This window comes from Tetrao urogallus (genome assembly GCF_951394365.1).
Source record: "Tetrao urogallus genome assembly, chromosome: 15".
NCBI lineage: Eukaryota > Metazoa > Chordata > Aves > Galliformes > Phasianidae > Tetrao > Tetrao urogallus.
This window is the reverse complement of record NC_136828.1, coordinates 6,734,121-6,754,062: the sequence shown is the minus strand read 5'-3', so window position 1 is coordinate 6,754,062 and position 19,942 is coordinate 6,734,121. Positions and strand designations below refer to the sequence as shown.

At 43.3% G+C, this 19,942-nt stretch overlaps 3 protein-coding genes across 3 annotated transcripts in view; all 3 read right to left on the bottom strand.

Moving 5' to 3' along the window:
* Positions 1 to 330: 330 nt before the first annotated feature.
* On the bottom strand, positions 331 to 4,029 carry RPS15A (ribosomal protein S15a; the record flags this gene model as incomplete). Its single annotated transcript, XM_079542711.1, has 4 exons — positions 331 to 462; positions 1,584 to 1,669; positions 3,255 to 3,334; positions 3,897 to 4,029. The coding sequence occupies 4 exons, from the start codon at positions 4,027 to 4,029 to the stop codon at positions 369 to 371; spliced, it is 393 nt and encodes a 130-aa protein (XP_079398837.1). The 3' UTR covers positions 331 to 368.
* A 2,291-nt stretch (positions 4,030 to 6,320) lies between these two features.
* On the bottom strand, positions 6,321 to 11,316 carry ARL6IP1 (ARL6 interacting reticulophagy regulator 1; the record flags this gene model as incomplete). Its single annotated transcript, XM_079543132.1, has 6 exons — positions 11,247 to 11,316; positions 9,250 to 9,383; positions 8,402 to 8,521; positions 7,441 to 7,558; positions 6,671 to 6,755; positions 6,321 to 6,439 (listed from the first exon to the last, which is right to left on the bottom strand). The coding sequence occupies exons 1-6, from the start codon at positions 11,280 to 11,282 to the stop codon at positions 6,321 to 6,323; spliced, it is 612 nt and encodes a 203-aa protein (XP_079399258.1). The 5' UTR covers positions 11,283 to 11,316.
* Positions 11,317 to 15,885: 4,569 nt separating this feature from the next.
* Positions 15,886 to 19,942, bottom strand: part of SMG1 (SMG1 nonsense mediated mRNA decay associated PI3K related kinase) — a gene marked incomplete at both ends in the record, with an annotated part of 58,958 nt that continues 54,901 nt past the window's right edge. Inside the window, 7 exons of the mRNA XM_079542740.1 lie at positions 15,886 to 15,963; positions 16,637 to 16,743; positions 16,846 to 17,025; positions 17,790 to 17,896; positions 18,387 to 18,598; positions 19,043 to 19,270; positions 19,486 to 19,665. Coding sequence (XP_079398866.1) covers positions 15,886 to 15,963; positions 16,637 to 16,743; positions 16,846 to 17,025; positions 17,790 to 17,896; positions 18,387 to 18,598; positions 19,043 to 19,270; positions 19,486 to 19,665 — 1,092 coding nt within the window. The remainder of the gene's footprint in view (positions 15,964 to 16,636; positions 16,744 to 16,845; positions 17,026 to 17,789; positions 17,897 to 18,386; positions 18,599 to 19,042; positions 19,271 to 19,485; positions 19,666 to 19,942) is intronic.

Genomic DNA, 19,942 nt, shown 5'->3' with positions numbered 1-19,942 from the left:
GTTCTGAAAGTGAAAGGAGTCACACTCATGTAACTACGTGACCTAAAAAGCAAGGAGCAATCCCAGCTGAGGATAGCAAAGTACAGTCTAACATTTAAGTTCCCTACTGAGGCTGTTCTGTAGAGCTACCTGTACCTGTCATTCAAAAAATGGTAACAATTAATAGCATGCTGTATCATTAACAGAAAAAAAAAAATGTAAACAAAGACAGTGTGGAATCTCAGCAGTATTTGATGTAAAGGCAGAACTGAAGCACAAGAGCTGTCTGTTACAAGCACTACTGCAGGTAGCATTAGAAGTTATTGAAATACCAACTGGAAACACCAAAGTCCGTTTGAACAATTTATTAGTATCCTCTTTTACAAGTTTTAGAAAAAGAATCCCAGGATTTTGCCTCCTGTGTGTTTTCGCCTAGCCTCCTCATGGTCCATGATGCCAGCTGAGGTTGTCAGTACTATGTACCTATTGAGGAAGAACACACGTTCAGTTCATTGTCAGTTTTCTTCCGTGTTCATGCAGAGCTGATGGCACTTAATTTTTGTACTACAACAGAAAGACGTTTCTTTCAGAAAGGACATAACACAGACAGCATGCTATCAGAGAATGAAAAAGAAACTCCTCCCAATTGTGAAGCACACAAAGTACATTTACAGGCTTTCCCCTCAGTTCTCCCCTCAGTTTCATCATACATTGCTAATGTAAAGTCAGTTCTGCTGTTGCAGTGGTAGGAAGTCTACAGTCTATAGACCAAGACTGCTTCTATTTCAAGTAGGGATCTTTCCTCAGAGCAGATCAGAGTTGCTATGGTGCCAGCTCTGAAGGCTTTGTCACTCAGTGCTTGGAACACTGCTCATGCTTCCAGACGAGTACCTGAACCTGGACTGACAACTGAAGCAGCTTTAGTGACTTCTTATGCCAGCATTTGGATTATCAGCATAGTTCACACAGCTTTGTGTCTGAAAACCTCTTGTCCCACTGCTCTATAAATACTCTTGAAAAATCTCAGTATGACAATACATACTAGCAAGGTAGTTAGGTACAGCTTGACTACACAGCTTATCACTGGAGCTTTAAGAAAGGAAATGACAAGGAACTGTTAATCCTGCCTCCAACAGGCAGACTTGCTGAGCCACTGCAATTTATTATTCTCAATTTAGAGAATTTGGGGAAAGAAAAATGTATTGTAACATTTTCTATGTTTTGGATATTCAGAACTGAAGAGGCCAAGTCTTACATTAATTTGTATTTAATCAACTTAAACACAATCACAAAAGTGCAACCTAATCCCATTCATCTCGTACTACTCCTTCATCTACTAATGGCCATTCATAAAAGTAAAATAATGAACAAAAATCCTCCAGACGAAGGAAATGGTAAAACAACAAAAAAGGTTCTTGCTTAGTAGCACTCCTTCAGAACTGGTTAAAAAGCATTTATATGGAAGCTGAATTTTTACTCTTATCTGCCTTCAGACTAATGAGAGATGAAAGGCATCAGGTGAATCTAATTCAGGCAGTATGAAAGTGTAGTTAAAAAAAGAAATCAGCTTATGTATGACAGATTTAACTCCTCTCCATACTTACCCAAACTGACGTGAAGGCAGCAGGTTGTTTTGCCATTTTTCCAAATCCTTCAGTTGCACATCAAATCTGGGACTGATTACGCCACACTATAAAACAGAATTCCATTACAAACCAGAGAACTCTATAAACTGGATCTGTACATTTGTCATTCCAGCCCTCTGAAAAAATTCAACTGCAATTAAAATGTATTCGGCAGCAAAAGACTAGAGAGTATCAAGCAGAATGTGCCACATTCCATAGTACGGAATGGCTTTCTCTCACAGAAGGCAAGGCTCTCACACAGTAATTCGGCTTTCATTTCTTTATCCTTGTCTCTTCCTCCTTGCCTAAGTGGAGAGAGATATACTGCTGTTGAGGCTACACTAATAATTTAATTGGTACAGCTGGGAGAGCACAAAAGCAAGCTATAAACTACTAAAGGTTAAGGAGTATCTTACATCATCCAAAACCTGACGTTAGAAGTAAACTGTCCTTGAGTAATCATTATAAAGAGTTAGCAAAAACACCTGTGATGTTAAACAAAGAGAAATCAACACGCACAGAAGTTACCAGCACTTTCAAGTTAACCCTATTACTTATCAACCATAATCACTACCACCACCTCTAGTGACCTCACCGGCTCCAACCACCCTGACATCCAAGAGCACAGCAGAGGACACCTGACTACACTGACATCTTCCTGAACCAAGTAGCTTCCTTCCTTATTGCAGCCACTGGGAGAAACATCACATCCAGTTAACTCTGCAACATCTGATACACAATCATCCAGAAAGACCTCAAGAAACACCATACTCAAATATGACCTCTATTACTCTTATTACAGACATACACCACTAGAAATTTGGGTTGTGTCAGAATTCCCTGCTACTACACTCAAACAATTCTCAGCTGCAACAGTTGCTCATCAGAGATAGCCCCCAGCATCTTTAGGCCAATTAATATCTACATCTCTTTACTTGAAAACCACCTCTCATTTGAATGGCTTCATTGGAAACAATGACCATCCATGTTCAAGAAACATTTGGACGTTGTACTGAAGGACGCGGCTTAGTGGGAAATACTGGTGACAGTGGATGGTTGGACTGGATGATTTTGGAGGCCTTTTCCAACCTTGGTGATTCTATGACTCTGTGCATAGCAATTCATCACAGAAGTAGACAGCTCAATGTTTTAAGTCAAATGCATTTAAAAATTGCCCAAACTCAGCAATGATTCATACACCCCAGGAACCCAAAAAGCACTGATTATCACAACATTTTACTCTGCCTCAACCACAAGCAAAGCCAACCTTAGCGCAGTAGAAATGCTCATTTCCTCACTATTTAGAGGTATTAAACATTAACTGGAAAGCAAAGTCACTCTCTTGGGACAAAACTATTCTAGATAACAGAGAAATCACTGGGGAGGCAGAAATTCCCTAATGAGAAATACACTTGAAAAGTGACTTCCAAAAATCTAGCTTATGTACTGCACATTTAATGGTAATTAAGTCAATCACACTATTACAAATTTAGGAAACATAACATACAATAAACACTGATAATAGCCAGATTACTCTCACACAGACTAAATCCCAAGTTCTCACAAACAATTATTTCAGAATTAGAGCAGACAAAAAGGCCTCATTTACACATCTTCCTAGAGAACTGAATTCAGAAAAACAAATCCTACCTTGTTGAGTCTGCCTGTGAGATTGACAACAATCTTCCCAGCTCTGTGATCATCAATTATCTCAAATTCACCAATGTAACCTAGGAAAGATTAGAAAACAGACAAATCAAAACATGATATGCAGCTACAATACAGTTCACTTAACCAAGCTATCCAAAACAAATGCAAGCATCTTGATTTACTTAAGTCAAAAACCACCTGAAGAAAACATCACCCAGAGGATTTCAGAAGTTTTCAGCAATTAAGACTAACTTCAGTGTACCAACTGGTATGATTCCACTATACTGAAGTACAGTTGAATTTAGCTACATTCTGTAAAGCTGGAACACATCTTAAACACTGAAGAATTACCACCATGAGGTTTTTTCTGGTTGGCTTTTGTTTCCAGAACTTGTTTCAGACCTGCAGAATGTTTTGGGTAGCTCCAATATTCAGAATGCACATAGAATACTACAATCAAAAACCATACTCTGCTTCAGCCGTCCTCCCAGCAATTAACAGCACACTCATCTAAAAACATGACCCCACACATAACATCGATTCAGTAAGATGCTCCAACTTTACCCGCAGATCTCCTTCACTAAAGTCAACTACACAGAAATTGTGAATGAAAGAAATATCAGTGCTGTGGTCCACACTCACCATGCTTCATCATCACAGTTAAAAACCGGACGATCACTTTGGAGCATGGCCTAATGAGAACCTGGCGTTTCCCACGTTTCTCTGCGTTGTTGATGCTTTTGAGAGCATCGGCCAGAACGTTCATGCGCACCATGGTGCCTGTGGGGAGGAGAGAGGCAGTTATACACATGCATCCATCACAGCCACACACAGAGGCACTTCTGAAGCATGTTTTAGAGCTTAAGGACCAAAAAGTAGCAACAAGTTGCACTCAGCCTTAGCAAGTCACAACACATGCTCAGGTTTGCTCAAGAGAATTCAGATACTGTCAAACTTCGGAAATCACACACATCAGGCCTTCAACTTGGATTTTATTCACACACACACAAAAGATTTTTAAAAAGCAGCATGTAATAAGCAATATGCCATCCACATGACACCCTTTCCAGGGGAATGGTTTAGATTTTAAAGTTCAGTATTAACCCCATCCAAAAAAGCATGTCACACATGGTATTAAATAATCTAGATACCACTTAGCTTCTCTACCTGCAAAAAGATAATAAAAAATGCCATTACGGGATGAAAGTAACACATCACTCTTAAAGGGAGACCGTGCATCACCTCCTGCATCGCAGGGCTAAGGCCACGAGCACTCCGCGCACCACAAGGCAGGCCGTGCCCGGACCCCGCCGTTCCGCGTGCTGCCAGAGCCAGGCGGGCGCTGCTGCTGGCGGGGCCCGGAGCAGCCATCGCGGAGCGGCCCAGATCCTAGCGCACACGCCGGTTTCCGCCTCTAAGCCGGGAGCTCCCCGCCGCCCCGCCGTCCGGCCCCGCACCCTTACAACCGGCCCGGGCCCGCCGCCGCCCTCAGTCCCCCTCCCTCCATCTCTCTGGGCTGGCAGGCGGTGCTCCCCCCCACCCGCCGCTTCGGAGGTTCTACAGAGCGCCGGGGACGACGCCGATGGCTCAAAGCGGGCCGGAGCGCTCGGCCGCGGTCTCGTGCACCCGGCGAGGGGAGCGGAGGCGGCGGAGGAGCGAGGATGGGGCGGAGGCACGGCGGATGGCTACCGGGCAGAGGCGGCGACCCTACTCACCGGTGCGGCAAGATGGCGGAAAAGGAAGAGGCCGGGCGCCCGCGCGGGATTATGGGAAAGCCATGAGCGCGGAGTGGCGCGCGCCGCCCGGCACGATCTCGCGAGACTCGACATCCTATCCGGAAGGCGCCGCGCGCCGAGGTCGGCCATCCTCATTGGTGCGAACGCCGCCACGCGCGCTCCTATAGCAACGCGGACGCTGCGCCGCGGTTCGCCGGGCTGCCCGCAGCCTCTGAGAGCCGCGATACCGGCTGCGGGCGGCACCACGGCCCGGCACGGCTGCCAAGATGGCTGCTTACAGCGAGGGATGACAAACGCACGCCGTGCGGGTACAGCCGCGCGACAAACGCTATTTCCAGTTCCATTTCTCCAGATCCACATCCATCACTTTCCAAACAGTCACAAAGAACGAGACTGAGAGAAGTTTCTCATGAGTCTATATTTACCTATTCAACAGTTACAATACACTGAGGAGACTTCATCTTAAAACAGTAAACTTTTAAAATGCATTAACACAGGTTTTAGCTTTTCAAAGAAAAAAAAAAGTTGTTTTTTAAAAAAAAAGGAGGGGAGGAGATAGAAAAGCACAACACTCAGCCTTATTTACAACGGACAGACCGAGCGTATCCAGAGTGATTTTGTACACAGACAACATTCATAAAACCAAACGTGCTACATGGCTCCATAACAGCAGTTTTTAGAACAATCAGCTGTAAGGTCACACACACACCTTAACTCGCTTTCTACAGTCTCAGTGCAACAAACTGAAGTTTGTACTACAGCTAAATAACTCTACCAGAAATCTATGTACTCCAGATCCCAGTTCAGCAGGCAGTCTGGCATATGCTGCCACAGAAAGCAAACATTCAGTGAGACAACAGGACCACCTTCTGCCCCTCGTGAGGGCAGGCACGCTCAAATACCATCACTTACTCAGTTTGTCTTCTTTCCACAAGACTCAGTAGTAACAAGCTGCTCAGAAGTGCAAGATTTCAGAACGCCTTCGTACTTGCTGTAACCACAAACCATTAAATGGTGAAGCTAACAGGTATGGAAATGCTGTGATCAATTGCAGTAAGTTTTTGAGATAGGGTAGTTATGAGGCCTCTTAAATTGGTGAAGAATTTAAGCTCCACATGTCAAAGGTTAAGATCTTTCATATGAAATCAGATACAGAACCCTACAAGAGAGACAAACCCATAGCAGATGCTAGAGTGACATTTTCAATTCATTGGAGCCAATAAAAAAGGTAAGCCAGTGAGCAATACAACTTCTATTATCTTAATTATACATTAATTCACAAAACTGTTCCCAAGAAAACCTTCTACAAGAGCAAACAGCACTTAAGTCTTCACTCATTTTTCTTCTCCTTGTGCTTGAGCAGTTTGTTTATTTCCCTTTTTGCCATTCCAACATACTTTGTAATGATCCCATGCTGGTTCAGTCCAGGAAACAGCAGCAAGAAACTTACTGCAGAAATAAACAAAAAAAAAATTATTTACTAACGTTTTAACTTCTGTCTTCTGCCACCTGGCAATTCCTTGCCTCCCTTAAGCTCCACCAACTGTCTGAACACACAAGTAAATGTCTCAGGTTAAAAACAAACACATCCCCACACAAATAATCACATCTCACTTCCACCAGCCTCATGCCATTTTAGACAGCTAACAAAGTTGGATGGTTTGCACATTACACACTCACCAATAAGATATGTCAGAAAGAGGTTGTGAACTTGCTGTCCAATCCAGGCAACCACAGCAAGAGAACAAAGCATGGTCATGAAGTACTGAAAAAAGAAAAGGGAACAGTTACCACTGACCTGATGGAAATTCTCATCCTTCCCCTCAGTATGGAGCAACATTTCAAAGTCTAAAACTAGACTCAAGTCCACTGGCCTTTCCACATGCAATATCTATGCACGGGCTTGTTAGAACTGAGACTGCAGAGACTACATCTGTACATTCTCAATTATTTAAGCACCATTACTTTCATTACAGTATGGCAGCTGTAAATAGCCCTCACACTGTGCAATCCCCATATCCATACTGCTTGTGCTTCACGCAGCACCTGAAGCTTTCTGACCAGTATAACTATTAATTAACATAATTAAGCTGAAACATTAAGGTCTACCTTTTTCAGATAGGTAGTACACTGAACACAAAAATCTTAGTGTGCTTTTTACAAGCTCTGTTGCAAAAAAATGACCCAAAGAAACACAGTTTATCTTAGTATCAGGGCTATGCTCATACTGAACAACACTGCAAGCTCCAGGTTGAGAATCTTGCCACTCAGGCAAGAGGTAAGTGTAAGAGGTAGTAAGAAGTGTGGCTCACATTAAGTCATGGGCAGAACAGTCAGTTTGCACCCTGAAATACTCTATTCAGACATGTTCTCTGCTAAAATGCTTAAGATTGAACAAAGCAAAGAGATATTTTACAATGACAGAGAGAAGAACCCCTGGAACTCAATACCATTTTAGGCTTCTCTTCCTTCAGCGCGAAAAGACGTTTCCACCACCCAACAATTCGGCGACGAGATTTGACCAAATTGCTGCAAATCTCATGGAATCTTTGCTGCTGCTCTGTAGTCCTTTTAATAAAGAGAAGCCAGGAATAAGAATTCATGTTCTCATCTGAAACTTAAGAACTCTCCTATACTATTTCCCAGCAGAAAAAAAAGTTCCTATCTCGACTTGCTACACTCAGTTTTGTACCTTCTTTTTACTTAGCACTGTAATGCAATGCCTATAAAATTAAGTACACTCTCAAACGGGCTCCAAAACTGCAACTCCTACTCTAGCCAGAAGAGCACCGAATTTCATCTTGATCTGCTGTGAGCAATTGCTTGGGTTCTTCTGTTGGCACAGTGATAGACAAGAAGTAGGTAGTTCAGAGCAGATACACAACAATTTAATTTTAATTCAAAATTCAGTTCAAAATAATAAGGTTCTCCTTCAGCTTACTGTTTTTATATAAGCCTTGTCCTTCTCTGAATACATTTCAATCACTTATGATCACATTCGTACTTTAAGATTCCTGTACATCACTCTACTAACATACTATTTACAAGTGCTATTCTAAACAAAGAACACAATTCCTTTCATACTTTGGTTGTTAGCACTGTTAAGTAGTTAAGTAACCAGTCTGCAGAATGAAATCCTTAATAGAACAAAGCATGCCCCTACTCCTTCAAAAATAAAATCTTACTTTGTTAGAAGTGAAGGAACAGTACATATTGTGTTGTAGTAGTTTTATTTCAGAAAAAGAAAAATGCAGGGCATTTTACAAGTGTCCACAATTCATAAACCACAGAGATTGACAATGACAGTGACCACATAGGAATCATTTAACACTTGCAATTCAGATATTCACTTGGATAGAAATCAATTTCTTTACACTCGGGCTATTTTAATGTAAGGCCTTCCTCACTCACCATTTGTTGGAGCCAAAGATTCTGGGTGCAAGAGCAGGAACAAGATAATCAGCCAAACAGATGAACATAACAAAGCAGGAGACACCTGAGAGAACGGATGGATCCAAGTAGTAGATCATCCTGTAAAAACAACATTGAGATGATCTATGGACACTCTGACTGCTAAATACGGCTGTCCAACACTCATTGCTTGCACCTACATCTATGTGGTAACTACGAGCCACGCAGACTATTACAGTGTTACACAGCCATGAACAGAAGCCTCAGCAAGCCCAAGTCTCCTGACTGTATCTGTAGTGAAGAGAAAGGCAACAACCTCTCACCCTGCTGACTTACTCTGAAGTTATTCTCAGCCTTCAGCTTCCTTCTCCTCTTTCTCTAAGTTGTGTAAAACTAACCAAACTTGTCCCTAAAAACCACACCAAAGACAAAGAATATCTAGTAAGGAAAGCCTGCCCTATGGAACCTTGTTTTCCTTTTGGATCACAATGTGTGAGCTTCAGCAATAAGCCACAGAAGATGGCCAGATTTGATTAAGAAGCAGGATAGAAAGGATGAGGGCAGAACATGAACACACCAACGAAGGGCACAGAGTCGAACCCAGTGAAATCCTACAGCAATCAGGCCTGACAAACATCTGCAGAAAGCACTGCCCCCTCTGGCAGGATCTGAGCTGTGCTGTTACTTCCTGTTCCCAGTACTTCCAGGTTCTCCTTTTCAAAGTTTACATACGTTCAGAAACAGAACCTGAAGAGCCTTCTTAATAAAGAGGCCTCTTAAAGTCATCTTAATAGTCCCAATGTGTTTAACAGCTTTGCTACCAGCCACGAGAGCACAGAGCTACTTACAGGAAAGAAAATGAAACAACACTCATCAGTGCCGGAGGAAACCAGGCTCTCTCCCAGCGAAGAACCTTATCAGTCATCAAGATCACTTCTCCCCATCCTTGCAACTGCTCTTCCAAGCTAGCTGTTTCTGCAGCCTGCAAAAAAAAAAAAAAAAAGGGAAGAAAGCATGATTTCTAACCAGAGGATCAGATCAGTTCCCACACAACAGCAGCTAAAAGAAGAGTCGCAAGGATCTCAGTCATAAATGAGAGTAATTATTAACGACAAATTTTCACTGCTATAACACTGTAGAAGAGGTACTTTAAAACAGTCCAGAACCTAATGAAGCAGTAGCACATCTCACCAGACCAAACAAATCTCCCTGCACACTTTACTGAGGTGTTTTGCCCCAGTCTTCCCTTTATGGTGCTCCCTTCCCCAGTTCAGCAGAAAGGCAAGTCTTTCAAAGGACAAGCCCTTCAAAGTTGCAGTTATCCAGGCACGTGAGAGATATTTTAAATATAGGTATTTCCAAAGATAACTTTAACACATTAGAGTTCTCTAGTTGCTGCCCAACACCCATTTTTGTTACATGGAAAACAGACGAAAAGACACAGAACTGTAACATGGAAGTTACCAAACCGATCACACTGGAACACAAAGAAAAAGTTTTCCCATGAGTTGCCCAAAACAGAGCAGGCAGCCCTTACACTCCTACTGCATCATTCCTCCATCCCTTCCCACACACCCTTTGTGAGGAGGCCCCATCTGCTCTGACAACAGCTCCCTAAGCAGTTCACCTCCGGTGTTCTGCATTTAGCAGAGCTTAACAGTGAGCCCTAGGAAAATAGAGGGATCTCAGGTTAAAGCACTCTTGTAACCATGGATGGAACTGACATTCCCACACAGTCACAGGTTAAAAGTCACCCTGCACGTGTACTGCACAGAGTGGATTTAGAATAAGGACAGCTGAGTGCAGCTGCCATTGCAAAGCAGAGCTTACCTGGGATTCTATCAGAAATTATTGGAAAAGCTACAGTTCCACACCGAGCAAAATGGAAGGCTATCTGACAGACTGCTGAATGCCTTCCAGCTCATTACATACATTTTATGTTATAAACACAAGTCCTCACATTAAAAAAAAAGAGAAAGCAGGTTCTCCACAGGATATTTTATAGCCAACTGTTCTGCTTTATTACTTCTGTCTGCATTTATCATTATGAGCAGGAGAAAGCGCAATGGGGAGCACGCAGGAATATAACAGCATTATTACCCAGTCAGAACCAAGTGTCCGCAGCTGCCTTCCACTGGAACTGTGCTTCCACAGGCACAGACGGCAGCTGAAGGGCAGCTTCTGCCAGCACCCGTCCTTCCTTCACTCCAGATCTGCCCGCCCGCACTGTGCTATCATCGCTCGTTTTTCCCCCCTCTGAACAAACCGAGCTTCCATAAGCGCCGTTGTTCTGAGCACAGCTCCCATCCCCCAGAATACCGCACGCGCCGTTGAAACGCAGCCCCAAGCGCTTCCTCCGCAGCACCCGGCCTTCCCCTCCAGCTCTCCGCGTTCCTCTCACCGCCTCCCAGACGATCAACAGCACCTCAGCGCTTCCCCTCCTCAACTCTTCCCACCCGCCGCTCGGCTGTCCCGCCCCGCTCAGCGTAACGCCGCTCCCCCGGCTGACGGCGCAGCCGAGAGCCGCCGCCACGCAGAGACGGCATATTTAACGCCAGCCCCGCAGATCGCGTAGAACAGACGTGGCGATGAACTCCAGAGGCCGGCGAGCAGCGGAGTCCGACGCGGGCGGCTCCCGCGGCCAACCCCGCACAGCAGCCCGCCGCGCAACCGGCCTGCCGCTCGCAGCGAAGGGGCGCGTACGGAGCCGATCGTCCGCGCCCAGACGGCCAGGCAGCGTGCGGCCCCAGCTCCCCGAGACCGCCGGCTCCTCCTCGCCCACCCGCAGGCAGGGCCTCCGGGCACCCTGACCGACCCGAGAAGCCGCCGGCCCCGCCGCACTGACCAGCTGGTAGACGCTGTTGTTGTCGCCCTCCGCCATCTTGCTCGGCCCTCGCAGCACGGCCACGCCCGCCGCCGCCGCCGTCCCTTGTACCTTCCGCAGCCCCTTTTCGGCGTTATGATAGGCCGACTCTAAAGCGACGCGGGCCAATCGCAGAGCTCTCGCCGCGCCCCGGCTGAAGCCGATTGGCTGATGGGATTCGAATGGAGGCAGCCAGCCAATCAGCGTGGGGTGCCCCCGCCTCCTCCCTCCCCGCCGTCGCAATGCGACTGCGGCAGTAGCGGGCGTTGGGTGGGATGTTGTGAGGGCCGGGCTGGTTCTCGAGCAGCCCAGAACCGTCAGCGCTGGAGGGCGTGCTGTTATTTGAAAAAGTCTGCCCCACATAACCTGAATACTGGGATCACTAGTAGGCAGGCAAGCATGAGGCCGTGTGTGCTGGAGAGGCGCGGCCCAGCCTGCTGTAATTGCTTCCAGAAGCCATCCCAGCTCCATCACAGTTTCTAGAACGTAACTGCTCCAAAAGGAGAGCGAAGGGCTACCGCTCGGGGCTCAAACTGCAGTGCTCTGGCATCCCTTCTTCCCGGCCCACAGAGGAGCAGGGCAGACACGGCGGTGCAGCGGGATGCGCTGGGTGGCGCTTCAGGAGCACAGCACAGCTGTACCGCAGCATTGGCTGCCCTATGGGGCTCTCTTCAGGCTCGTTTAGGTTTGTATGTAAATCACACGTACATTTCCAAGCAACTTTCATATTTACCTAACACTTTATTGAAAGCTAAGCATGTCTATGTGCACTGTTCTGCACTTAGCAGCGGTGGAATCCACCCTCCAACCCCAAGATTTCCCGAGGAAGTGATGCCAGCAGTCGTTCTGATGGAAGCCGTGTGAGGAAGTGGGCACAAATAGAACACAACGTGTTGCCTTTACCACTGCTGGCAGCGCTCGCAGTGCCTGCAGCTCCTGCCCACATTCACCATTAGTGCAGTTCTCTCCATGTAAACGAGTACTTACCACTGAGAAAAGGCAGGAATGCAACCACCTCCATTCCCACTGTCAAATGTTCACTTCAGGGCCCCTCTGCAGCTTTTCTCCCCTCACAGCAGGCCCACAGAAGTGCCATTTATCTGTTTACCACCTACCATGCATTACTTGAACTACACAAAACAGACTGTTTGCTGTGTACCTCAATGCAGATCACACTGCAGCAGGAAAATCCAATGCCCAAGCTAACTTCAAGGCCCCCTCAAAATTCAATTCAATTGAATTCAATTCAATTCTGTGCGCCTTGAGCAGACACCAATTTTACGTTATGTCTTCTGCCCACTCATCACACCTCACCTATTCAAACTAACGCAATAGATACCTCCCAGGCTTCTTCCCTATGCTAATAAAAAAAGGTGGATCTGGTGGATGGCAAAATTGCTCTACTCAGTGATACATTTCAGTACAACAATAATTTCATGTGCAACAAGTCTTTTTCAATAACATTCTTTAGTAAAGTGTTACGGCCATACTCCTGAATAACTTCTCCACTAAAGACACGATATAGATTTCATGTAGCAATTGGATGCTGGTTTCTGAAAGCAGAAGATGAATGACAGCGTCATTTTAAATATTTCTGCTAGTACGATTCTTTAATTCCTAAAAGGGAATAGCTGCAAATAACAGGAAATGATTGTTTTACTTATTTTGCATTATAGGACACTTTTGAAGCACTGAAGTTTTCTCAGACAGCATGGCCAGATGTACTTTGCACTGAATTTATGGTTATGGTGGAGTGTGTGCATTGAGCCACACTCATTCCCCACATGTGTCACCAATGCCTCCATAGCAGCTTCATAACAAAGACGTAGAAGATTATTTTCTCACATTTTTCTTAAAATTAAAAAAAAACAACCCAAAAACCCACAAACAGGGGGAGGAAGCGTTTTCCTAACTGAAATAATGAAGTTACTGTGTCTTCCAAAACACGTCTGCAATTAACGCAGCCTCATTTAACATGGCACATGGAAGCACAGAACTTGTTTTCAGAGTAACAGACCGGAGCTGATTTGTTTTAGTTTATGTTATTTTATTCTTCCCCCCCTTTTTTCAACACCACGAGTAGTTTGGCATACAAGGAAATTATGAGTGCGCATGTTTCTTTTTAAAACTTTATTAAATGACGCAGTAAAGAACCCATCTCCACACAAGTGTTTCATTTCTGGATGGCAGAGGTATAATACATGAGCCACAGGTGAGTGCATTACCCCTCCCTTTCCCCCGGCTTCCAAGAAATAAAACAGCACGTTGAACACTCTTGTTACTATGGTACTCCAAACAGATTGTTCGTAAGGTTATTTTTAACTGGAGAAAAAAATAAAAAGGGCCAACAGCATCAAGTGTCTTGTTCTGCATATGAACGTTCTTCACTGCAACATTCAAACACCTTCCTTCTTGCAATGCACAGCACGGCAGGGGGTTCAGGAAGCAATGACAGTGGAATGCATTCGCACGGGTATTGTTAAATATGAAGCCTGTGGCTTCCCTACAGTTACAGCCAGGCAATCAGACTGCAGAGAAGGCCGTGTGTCTTCTGAAAATCCTTACACTTCAAAGTGCATGTCCACGAAAAGCTGGAGAAAGTGAATTAATTCTGAGACCTACTGAGGAGGCAAAGCAGCAAGCATAGTGCAAACACTGAAATTCTGCAAGTTTGTGACTTGTGCCTGGTGTTAATTCATGGTATCCGAAAATCACTAGGCACGCCTTCCACTTAGACAAACTGCTTCAAATCCATTCAGTTGAATGAACCTTTTTGCCACTAGTGAGCTTGGCTCAAATCCTTCAGTACTGAACTTCTGATTGAAAAAAAAAAAAAAAAGATGCTGTATTTGAGGTGTATTTTTACTCTGAAAATAGACTAAAATGGCAGAGAGGATCTCCCTACATCTGTCCTTTTTCAGCAGCTGTGTGCAATGAATGCAGTTTACCAAAGAGAAACTTTTTACATGTAGCATTGCAAATGGTTGACAACACCAGTGTGCATTTCTGCTTCAGCTATCAGAACCTGTAAGAGTCTGCAGCTGTACCCAAATTACTTTTATTTGCAGTAAGAAAAGGAAGTTGCCTTTTCCAAGAGGCGTCCCACTTTAGAAAGGAAATATGAGATGGATTTCAGACAACTGGCAGAGAAGCAGATCTGAGAAGATGCCATTTTTAGAGAGACTTTTGTGATCATAATCACACTTTCAGCGCAGAACTGATTAAAAACAAGTGAAAGATTCGCTATGGATGCGCTACTGAACAACCATCTATAAAATCAACTCGGCAAAGCAAAATTACTCTGCCAAAATCTTTACAGAGCTGGTTGAACAAAAATTGGAGTCCTTCATTTCTTGGATTACACCCCTGTGAACTGAAGCACTGTAATTTACAAGTGTGAACTAAAAGTATTAGGAAAGTGAAGTAAGAAGCGTATCACTCTACCTCCACCAGAACATCACTTTATTGTTTATCTGTCATCAACAATGTAAAACTCTACTAGAGACTCTATCCTGGTTTTTAAAAAGGTAAAGATTACATCGGTTTAGCTACGTCGTACGAAAGAAACTACAGCAATCACAGTAGAATGAGATTGGAGGGACAATTTGAACTACAAAAAAGTGTACACTGCAAGCAGAGGGAAGTGCACATGAAATCAAATGCCTGTAGGATTCATTACTTTTAAATGCACAGTGACAATTTTGAGAAACTGTACATAATAGAATCACAGAAATGACTTTAACATAACCAAAATTACATTTCGCATTTGACCATCCAACTCATAAGTAATCATTGATGTTCCATATTTTCAGTGCTTTTGGAATTTTTTCTTTTTTAAACCAAACAAAACTGAAGTTGTTCATTTGACTAAACTGTGAAGTAGAAGGATTGAAATAAAAAGTATATTGGAAGTACGCCTAGCCTACAAGAAGAAGCCAAGAGGTGTATGCGAGGAGAGGCTGAGAGGAAAGAAAGAAAGGAAAGAGGAAAGGGAAAAGAAACAAAGGCTTTTTCTTCTATCTCAGAAGTTCTTCCAATGCAGCGTATTTCTGATGTACAGCTCTTTGCTTTCAGTCCATTTCTGAAGTTTACGTTTCGTAGCCTTTTTCCGCACTAACTGGTCAACTCAACCAGCACTGTTGCCAAGCAACGAGAGTATCAAGAATCTGAATGCATCAAATCTTCCTTGCTGTGATTTCTTCGTGGCCCCATTTTTTCTGTTTTTCTTTGAACAGGGTTCGGTGTTTCCTGAATTGTTCACAGGGTCAGGTGGAATTGAGTTCCAAATCACTCTGCGGTTTGTAGCATCCCGATTTCTTTCTGCAGCAAACCCCCACACACGTTTGCAGTTCTTCCGTAGCAGAAAGACAAACCGTGTTGCTCAAGCGGTGAACTTGCACCCTTGACCTTGGGGGTTGCAGACCATTGTGTTTAGCGTATCCCTGAGTGCAGCTATCCTGCAGGATTCACTTCCCAGTGCACCGAGATTTCCTAGGTTTCCTCAGATTAAGCCCCAGTATGCATCACCACCGACTGTGGTGTGGCTACGGATGCCTGAGGCCGAGTTGATTCTGGTGGATGTCTGACCTCGCTGAACCAGACCGATCTGCTTTCTCCCTACTCATACCCAGGCAGTCCAACCTTCATACAGCTGAGCCAAGTTATCTAGATTAGTTGCTTCCTTAATCACAAAGTCAACCTATTAAAAAGGTCAAACAAGTAATTAAAACATGCTCGATTTCTGAAGTGCTTAAGAAATCTTAGCATTTACTGTCAAATTTCACCTGCAAATACAAAAATCTCATTAAAAAAACAAAAATGAAGCTGTATTCACTGTAAACTTGATCCACGCAGCCTTCTGTAGTTCACATAAGAAACACGAATTTGTACTGGATGTGGAAAAAGCAATCAAGCATCACTTCACTCCTAACTCCTAACCTGACCATAGTCACAACATTCTCAAATTCACAAGTCCACAGACAGGTTCTATGAGAAAAGTATGGCTGTGTTACACCAGCGAGCAGACAAGCCTTGTCCTTTAGACCATTTTACAAACCTCACGTTCTCACTGGATACCAACAGCTGTGAAACAAGGGTTAGCGTCCTGATGTACAAAAGACAATTTTATCTAATTCATGGGTCTGTAACTCTGATATAAGAAACAAACTCATTTGATAATCAGTGCAGTAATGCAAGACAACAGCATACCTCCACTTGTTTTGGAATTTAAATAGCACCTCTCCATAGGGATTCCCCATTCACAGCAGGACTTCAGTATTTAAGGCATACCTCAGCATGCATATAAAATTCATGCTTAATACCAAATGTTTAAGGCAAGGTCTGCTATTTGAACTTTACTATTTTCAACTAACCTGTTCAGCAACAGACATTCTCCTGCTGGGATCCACATCTCGGCCCTCCAACTTGGCTTTGACTCGCTTCCACACACTAACTGCATATGAATTCCTTTCCTGCACAGCTAAAGGCACAAAACAAAATTCAGTTTCACATTCCTGCATTGAAGCCAACTGAGGCTTTTTTAGTTGCTGTGCTTTAAAGCCCGGTTTGCAACTGTATTTACCTTTTCCTGTTTTAGGGTCCCTGGCTGTCTTCTTGGGACTACAGGCAACACTTTTGCCAGTTCCTGGGACTGTGCTTGGAGGAGTATCTGCTGATGTGGCAAGATTTTTCTGAATTAGCTTTCTTGCATTCTGTGACATCACCTCTGGCTGAGTTTTCTGCCCTGTATTGCTACGTACAGCTGTAAAGAAAATTCAAGTTTGAAGCATTTAAAAGATGTTTCAGATGCAAGAAAAAAAATAGAACTAAGTGTGCACTAAATGCAGTTATCTGTACTTCATTCTTAACAAATGCACTTTAAAGGTGTATTTTAAAACTCTGTTCCAGTTCTTCTTTCTTTAGTCTTACCATTTTGTGATTTCTTCCACTTACTAAGCAAGAGTTTGAATAGAATAAAACCTCTTGCTAAATTCTACTACAAAATGTTTACAATTAAGCACGTTTTTATGAATTCTCATAACCTCACTAATGTTATCATTTGGTATGGAAGGTCTAAAAATGCAGTTACTGCTCTTTACAGAAGACAGAAAATTGTGCTTAGCCCAAATGCTCTGAGCAGAATAAGCTTTTAAAGAGAAAGAAATCCACGCTTAGGAGAAAGTTTATTCATGCTTTGAACTGTGAAGTAATGACATTATTTTGAACATGAATGCATTTGTAGAGTTTTAGGATTAGCTCCAAAATCACCAAGAATTTTAACAGTAATTTCAACAGGAATTAAAGTTCAGTTTACACAAAGCTCAGAATAGATGGGATCTGTTGCTGAGCAAATCCACATCTCCAGGGTTACTGTCAGATGGTCATTCAGTCCTTTATGTTGAATAATTAACCTTTATAGGTTTATATCACCTCATAAAGACTATACTTCAAAATGTATTAAAAAGTTATAATCTCTTCTCTAATTTAAATTCTTATTGTTCAGTATTTCTACTTTCTCAATGTTACCTGCAGCAAAGGTTGGCTGGTATGTAGCAGCTGATGTTGGACTTGAGCATTCATTTGATGTATCTGTGACTAAGGGTGATGCAAAACTCACTAGATTATTGTAGACACTAGAAAAAAATAATGGAATTGATAAGCATTCATTGAACTACTTGAGCTACCAAAAAATTCATAAAGAAGGTTACAGTAAGTCATATTTAGCCAAAACATTTTGCATTTTGAGACAACCATCAACTAGGTACTCCAATGGTTTGGGTTTAAGATTACCTGGTTCCAACCCCTGCTACAGGCAGGGACACCTCCTGGCATGAATGCTGCCAAGGAGGGGCATCCACAGCCTTGCTGGGCAACCCGTGCCAGCGTCTCACTGCCCTCACAGTAAAAAATTTCTTCCTCATATCCAGTCCAAATCTCTCCTCTCCCATTTGAAGCCATTTCCCTTTGTCCTGTCGCTACATGCCCTTAAAAAAAGCCCCTCCCCAGCTTTCCTGTAGGCCCCCTTCTGGTCCTGGAAGGCCACTGTAAGGTCCCCTCCAGAGCCTTCTCTTCTCCAGGCTGAAGAGCCCCAGCTCCTCAACTCACAGAAGGCAACTTCCTTACCTTTGGCTCTGTGTTTTTAGCTCTTTCAGGGTGGGGGTTATTTCTTGCAGCATTTCCACATGTTCCTGATTGCGGACTTGACCCATAACCTGAACTAACGTAAACAAAACTGTCTGAATATTATCTTGCCATGATTTATATTCGCCCAAGAACTGCCTAACACTATTCTCATAGGGAACATCTTCACCATCCGCCAAAGCTGCTTCTTCATCCTGCAACAAACACATGCAAAAAAGGTGAAATGTTTATTCCATTTGCCAAAATCCAGCAATGAAAAGCATTTTTTAGCCTTTTTAACTCCTCAGCTTGTCATCTGACTAAAAATAACAATCATTTTCAGTAGTTATATTTTAAGAAAATAAACTGGAATGATTAAATGCTTTACTGATGAAAAGCCAGGAAGATTTTTAGAAGTACATAAAGAAAACCCTTAAGCTGCCAAATGAAGGGCTTAATTCAACCAGAACTTGATTAACCTAACTCTAGAAGTTACAACATTTGCTTAATCTCTAGAAATTCAAGTCCTGGACTCCATATGCATGAGCCCATTTCACTGTTGCTATATACTTTAAAACCCACAGCATTACAAGCATTGTTTTTCTTTACCTATACCAACATGGTTTTGAGTAGTAAGTCTAATAACATTTCAGGCATACCTTTGCCATAGCCTTCAGTAGATGCTTGACATCTCCAAGTTGTCTATTATGACCTGTGAGCACAGTTTTAATATTATCCACCAGATTTTGAATAGTTTCACAAACTGTTTCTATTTGCTGTTCTCTCTCTGCCTGTACAGTTCTCTGTGTAGTTATTTCCTGTGTCAACTGCTTGAGGGCTGAGTGAAGCCACTCGGAGCTGCCAATAGGATGTTCAAGACCAGTGCCCTAAAAGTAATAAGAAAAAAAGTTCTGTAGCTCCACATACAGACAAAATTCAATTATAAAATCAGTGTTATCATCAAGTGTGTAGGAGGTAATAGAATGAACTCCATACAGCCCATCAGAAGGTACATATAACATTATTCAGACAGAAGAAAAACTGCAAACTCTGATTATGGCAAGTCAGTAACACCAGATATTCTGCTTTGGCCTTTACTCACCACTCTCTGAAGCAGACGAAGCTCCAGTTCAGACACTGAGCTGTTGAACTGTGATGCAAACGAACACATTTGTTGGCAGCGTTTGAGAAGTTCAAATAATGCAGCATCAAGATTTAAGGCTTCTGCTGTTCTGGTACGTAAACTTTCAAAGTGGATGATATTACTGCACAGGAAAGTAACCTGAAAATCAAAGCAAGAGTGACAAAGACGACATTCCAGTTAAACTGGATGTTACACAAACTGCATTTGTTCCATACACTTATGAGGGAGAATTTTAAATGCAGCAGTAAGCCACTCTGTTACAGTAATAGCATAATTTTAGGGTAATCCAGCCTGTGGCATCTCTCCCTTGGATTACTCCTATTGGTTAGTAAGTAGGATTCCCAGTAGTATGTGGTTATTGCTCTGCTCTTTTGAAGCTGAGCAGGAAAAGAAATCATCTAAATAAATCCATTAT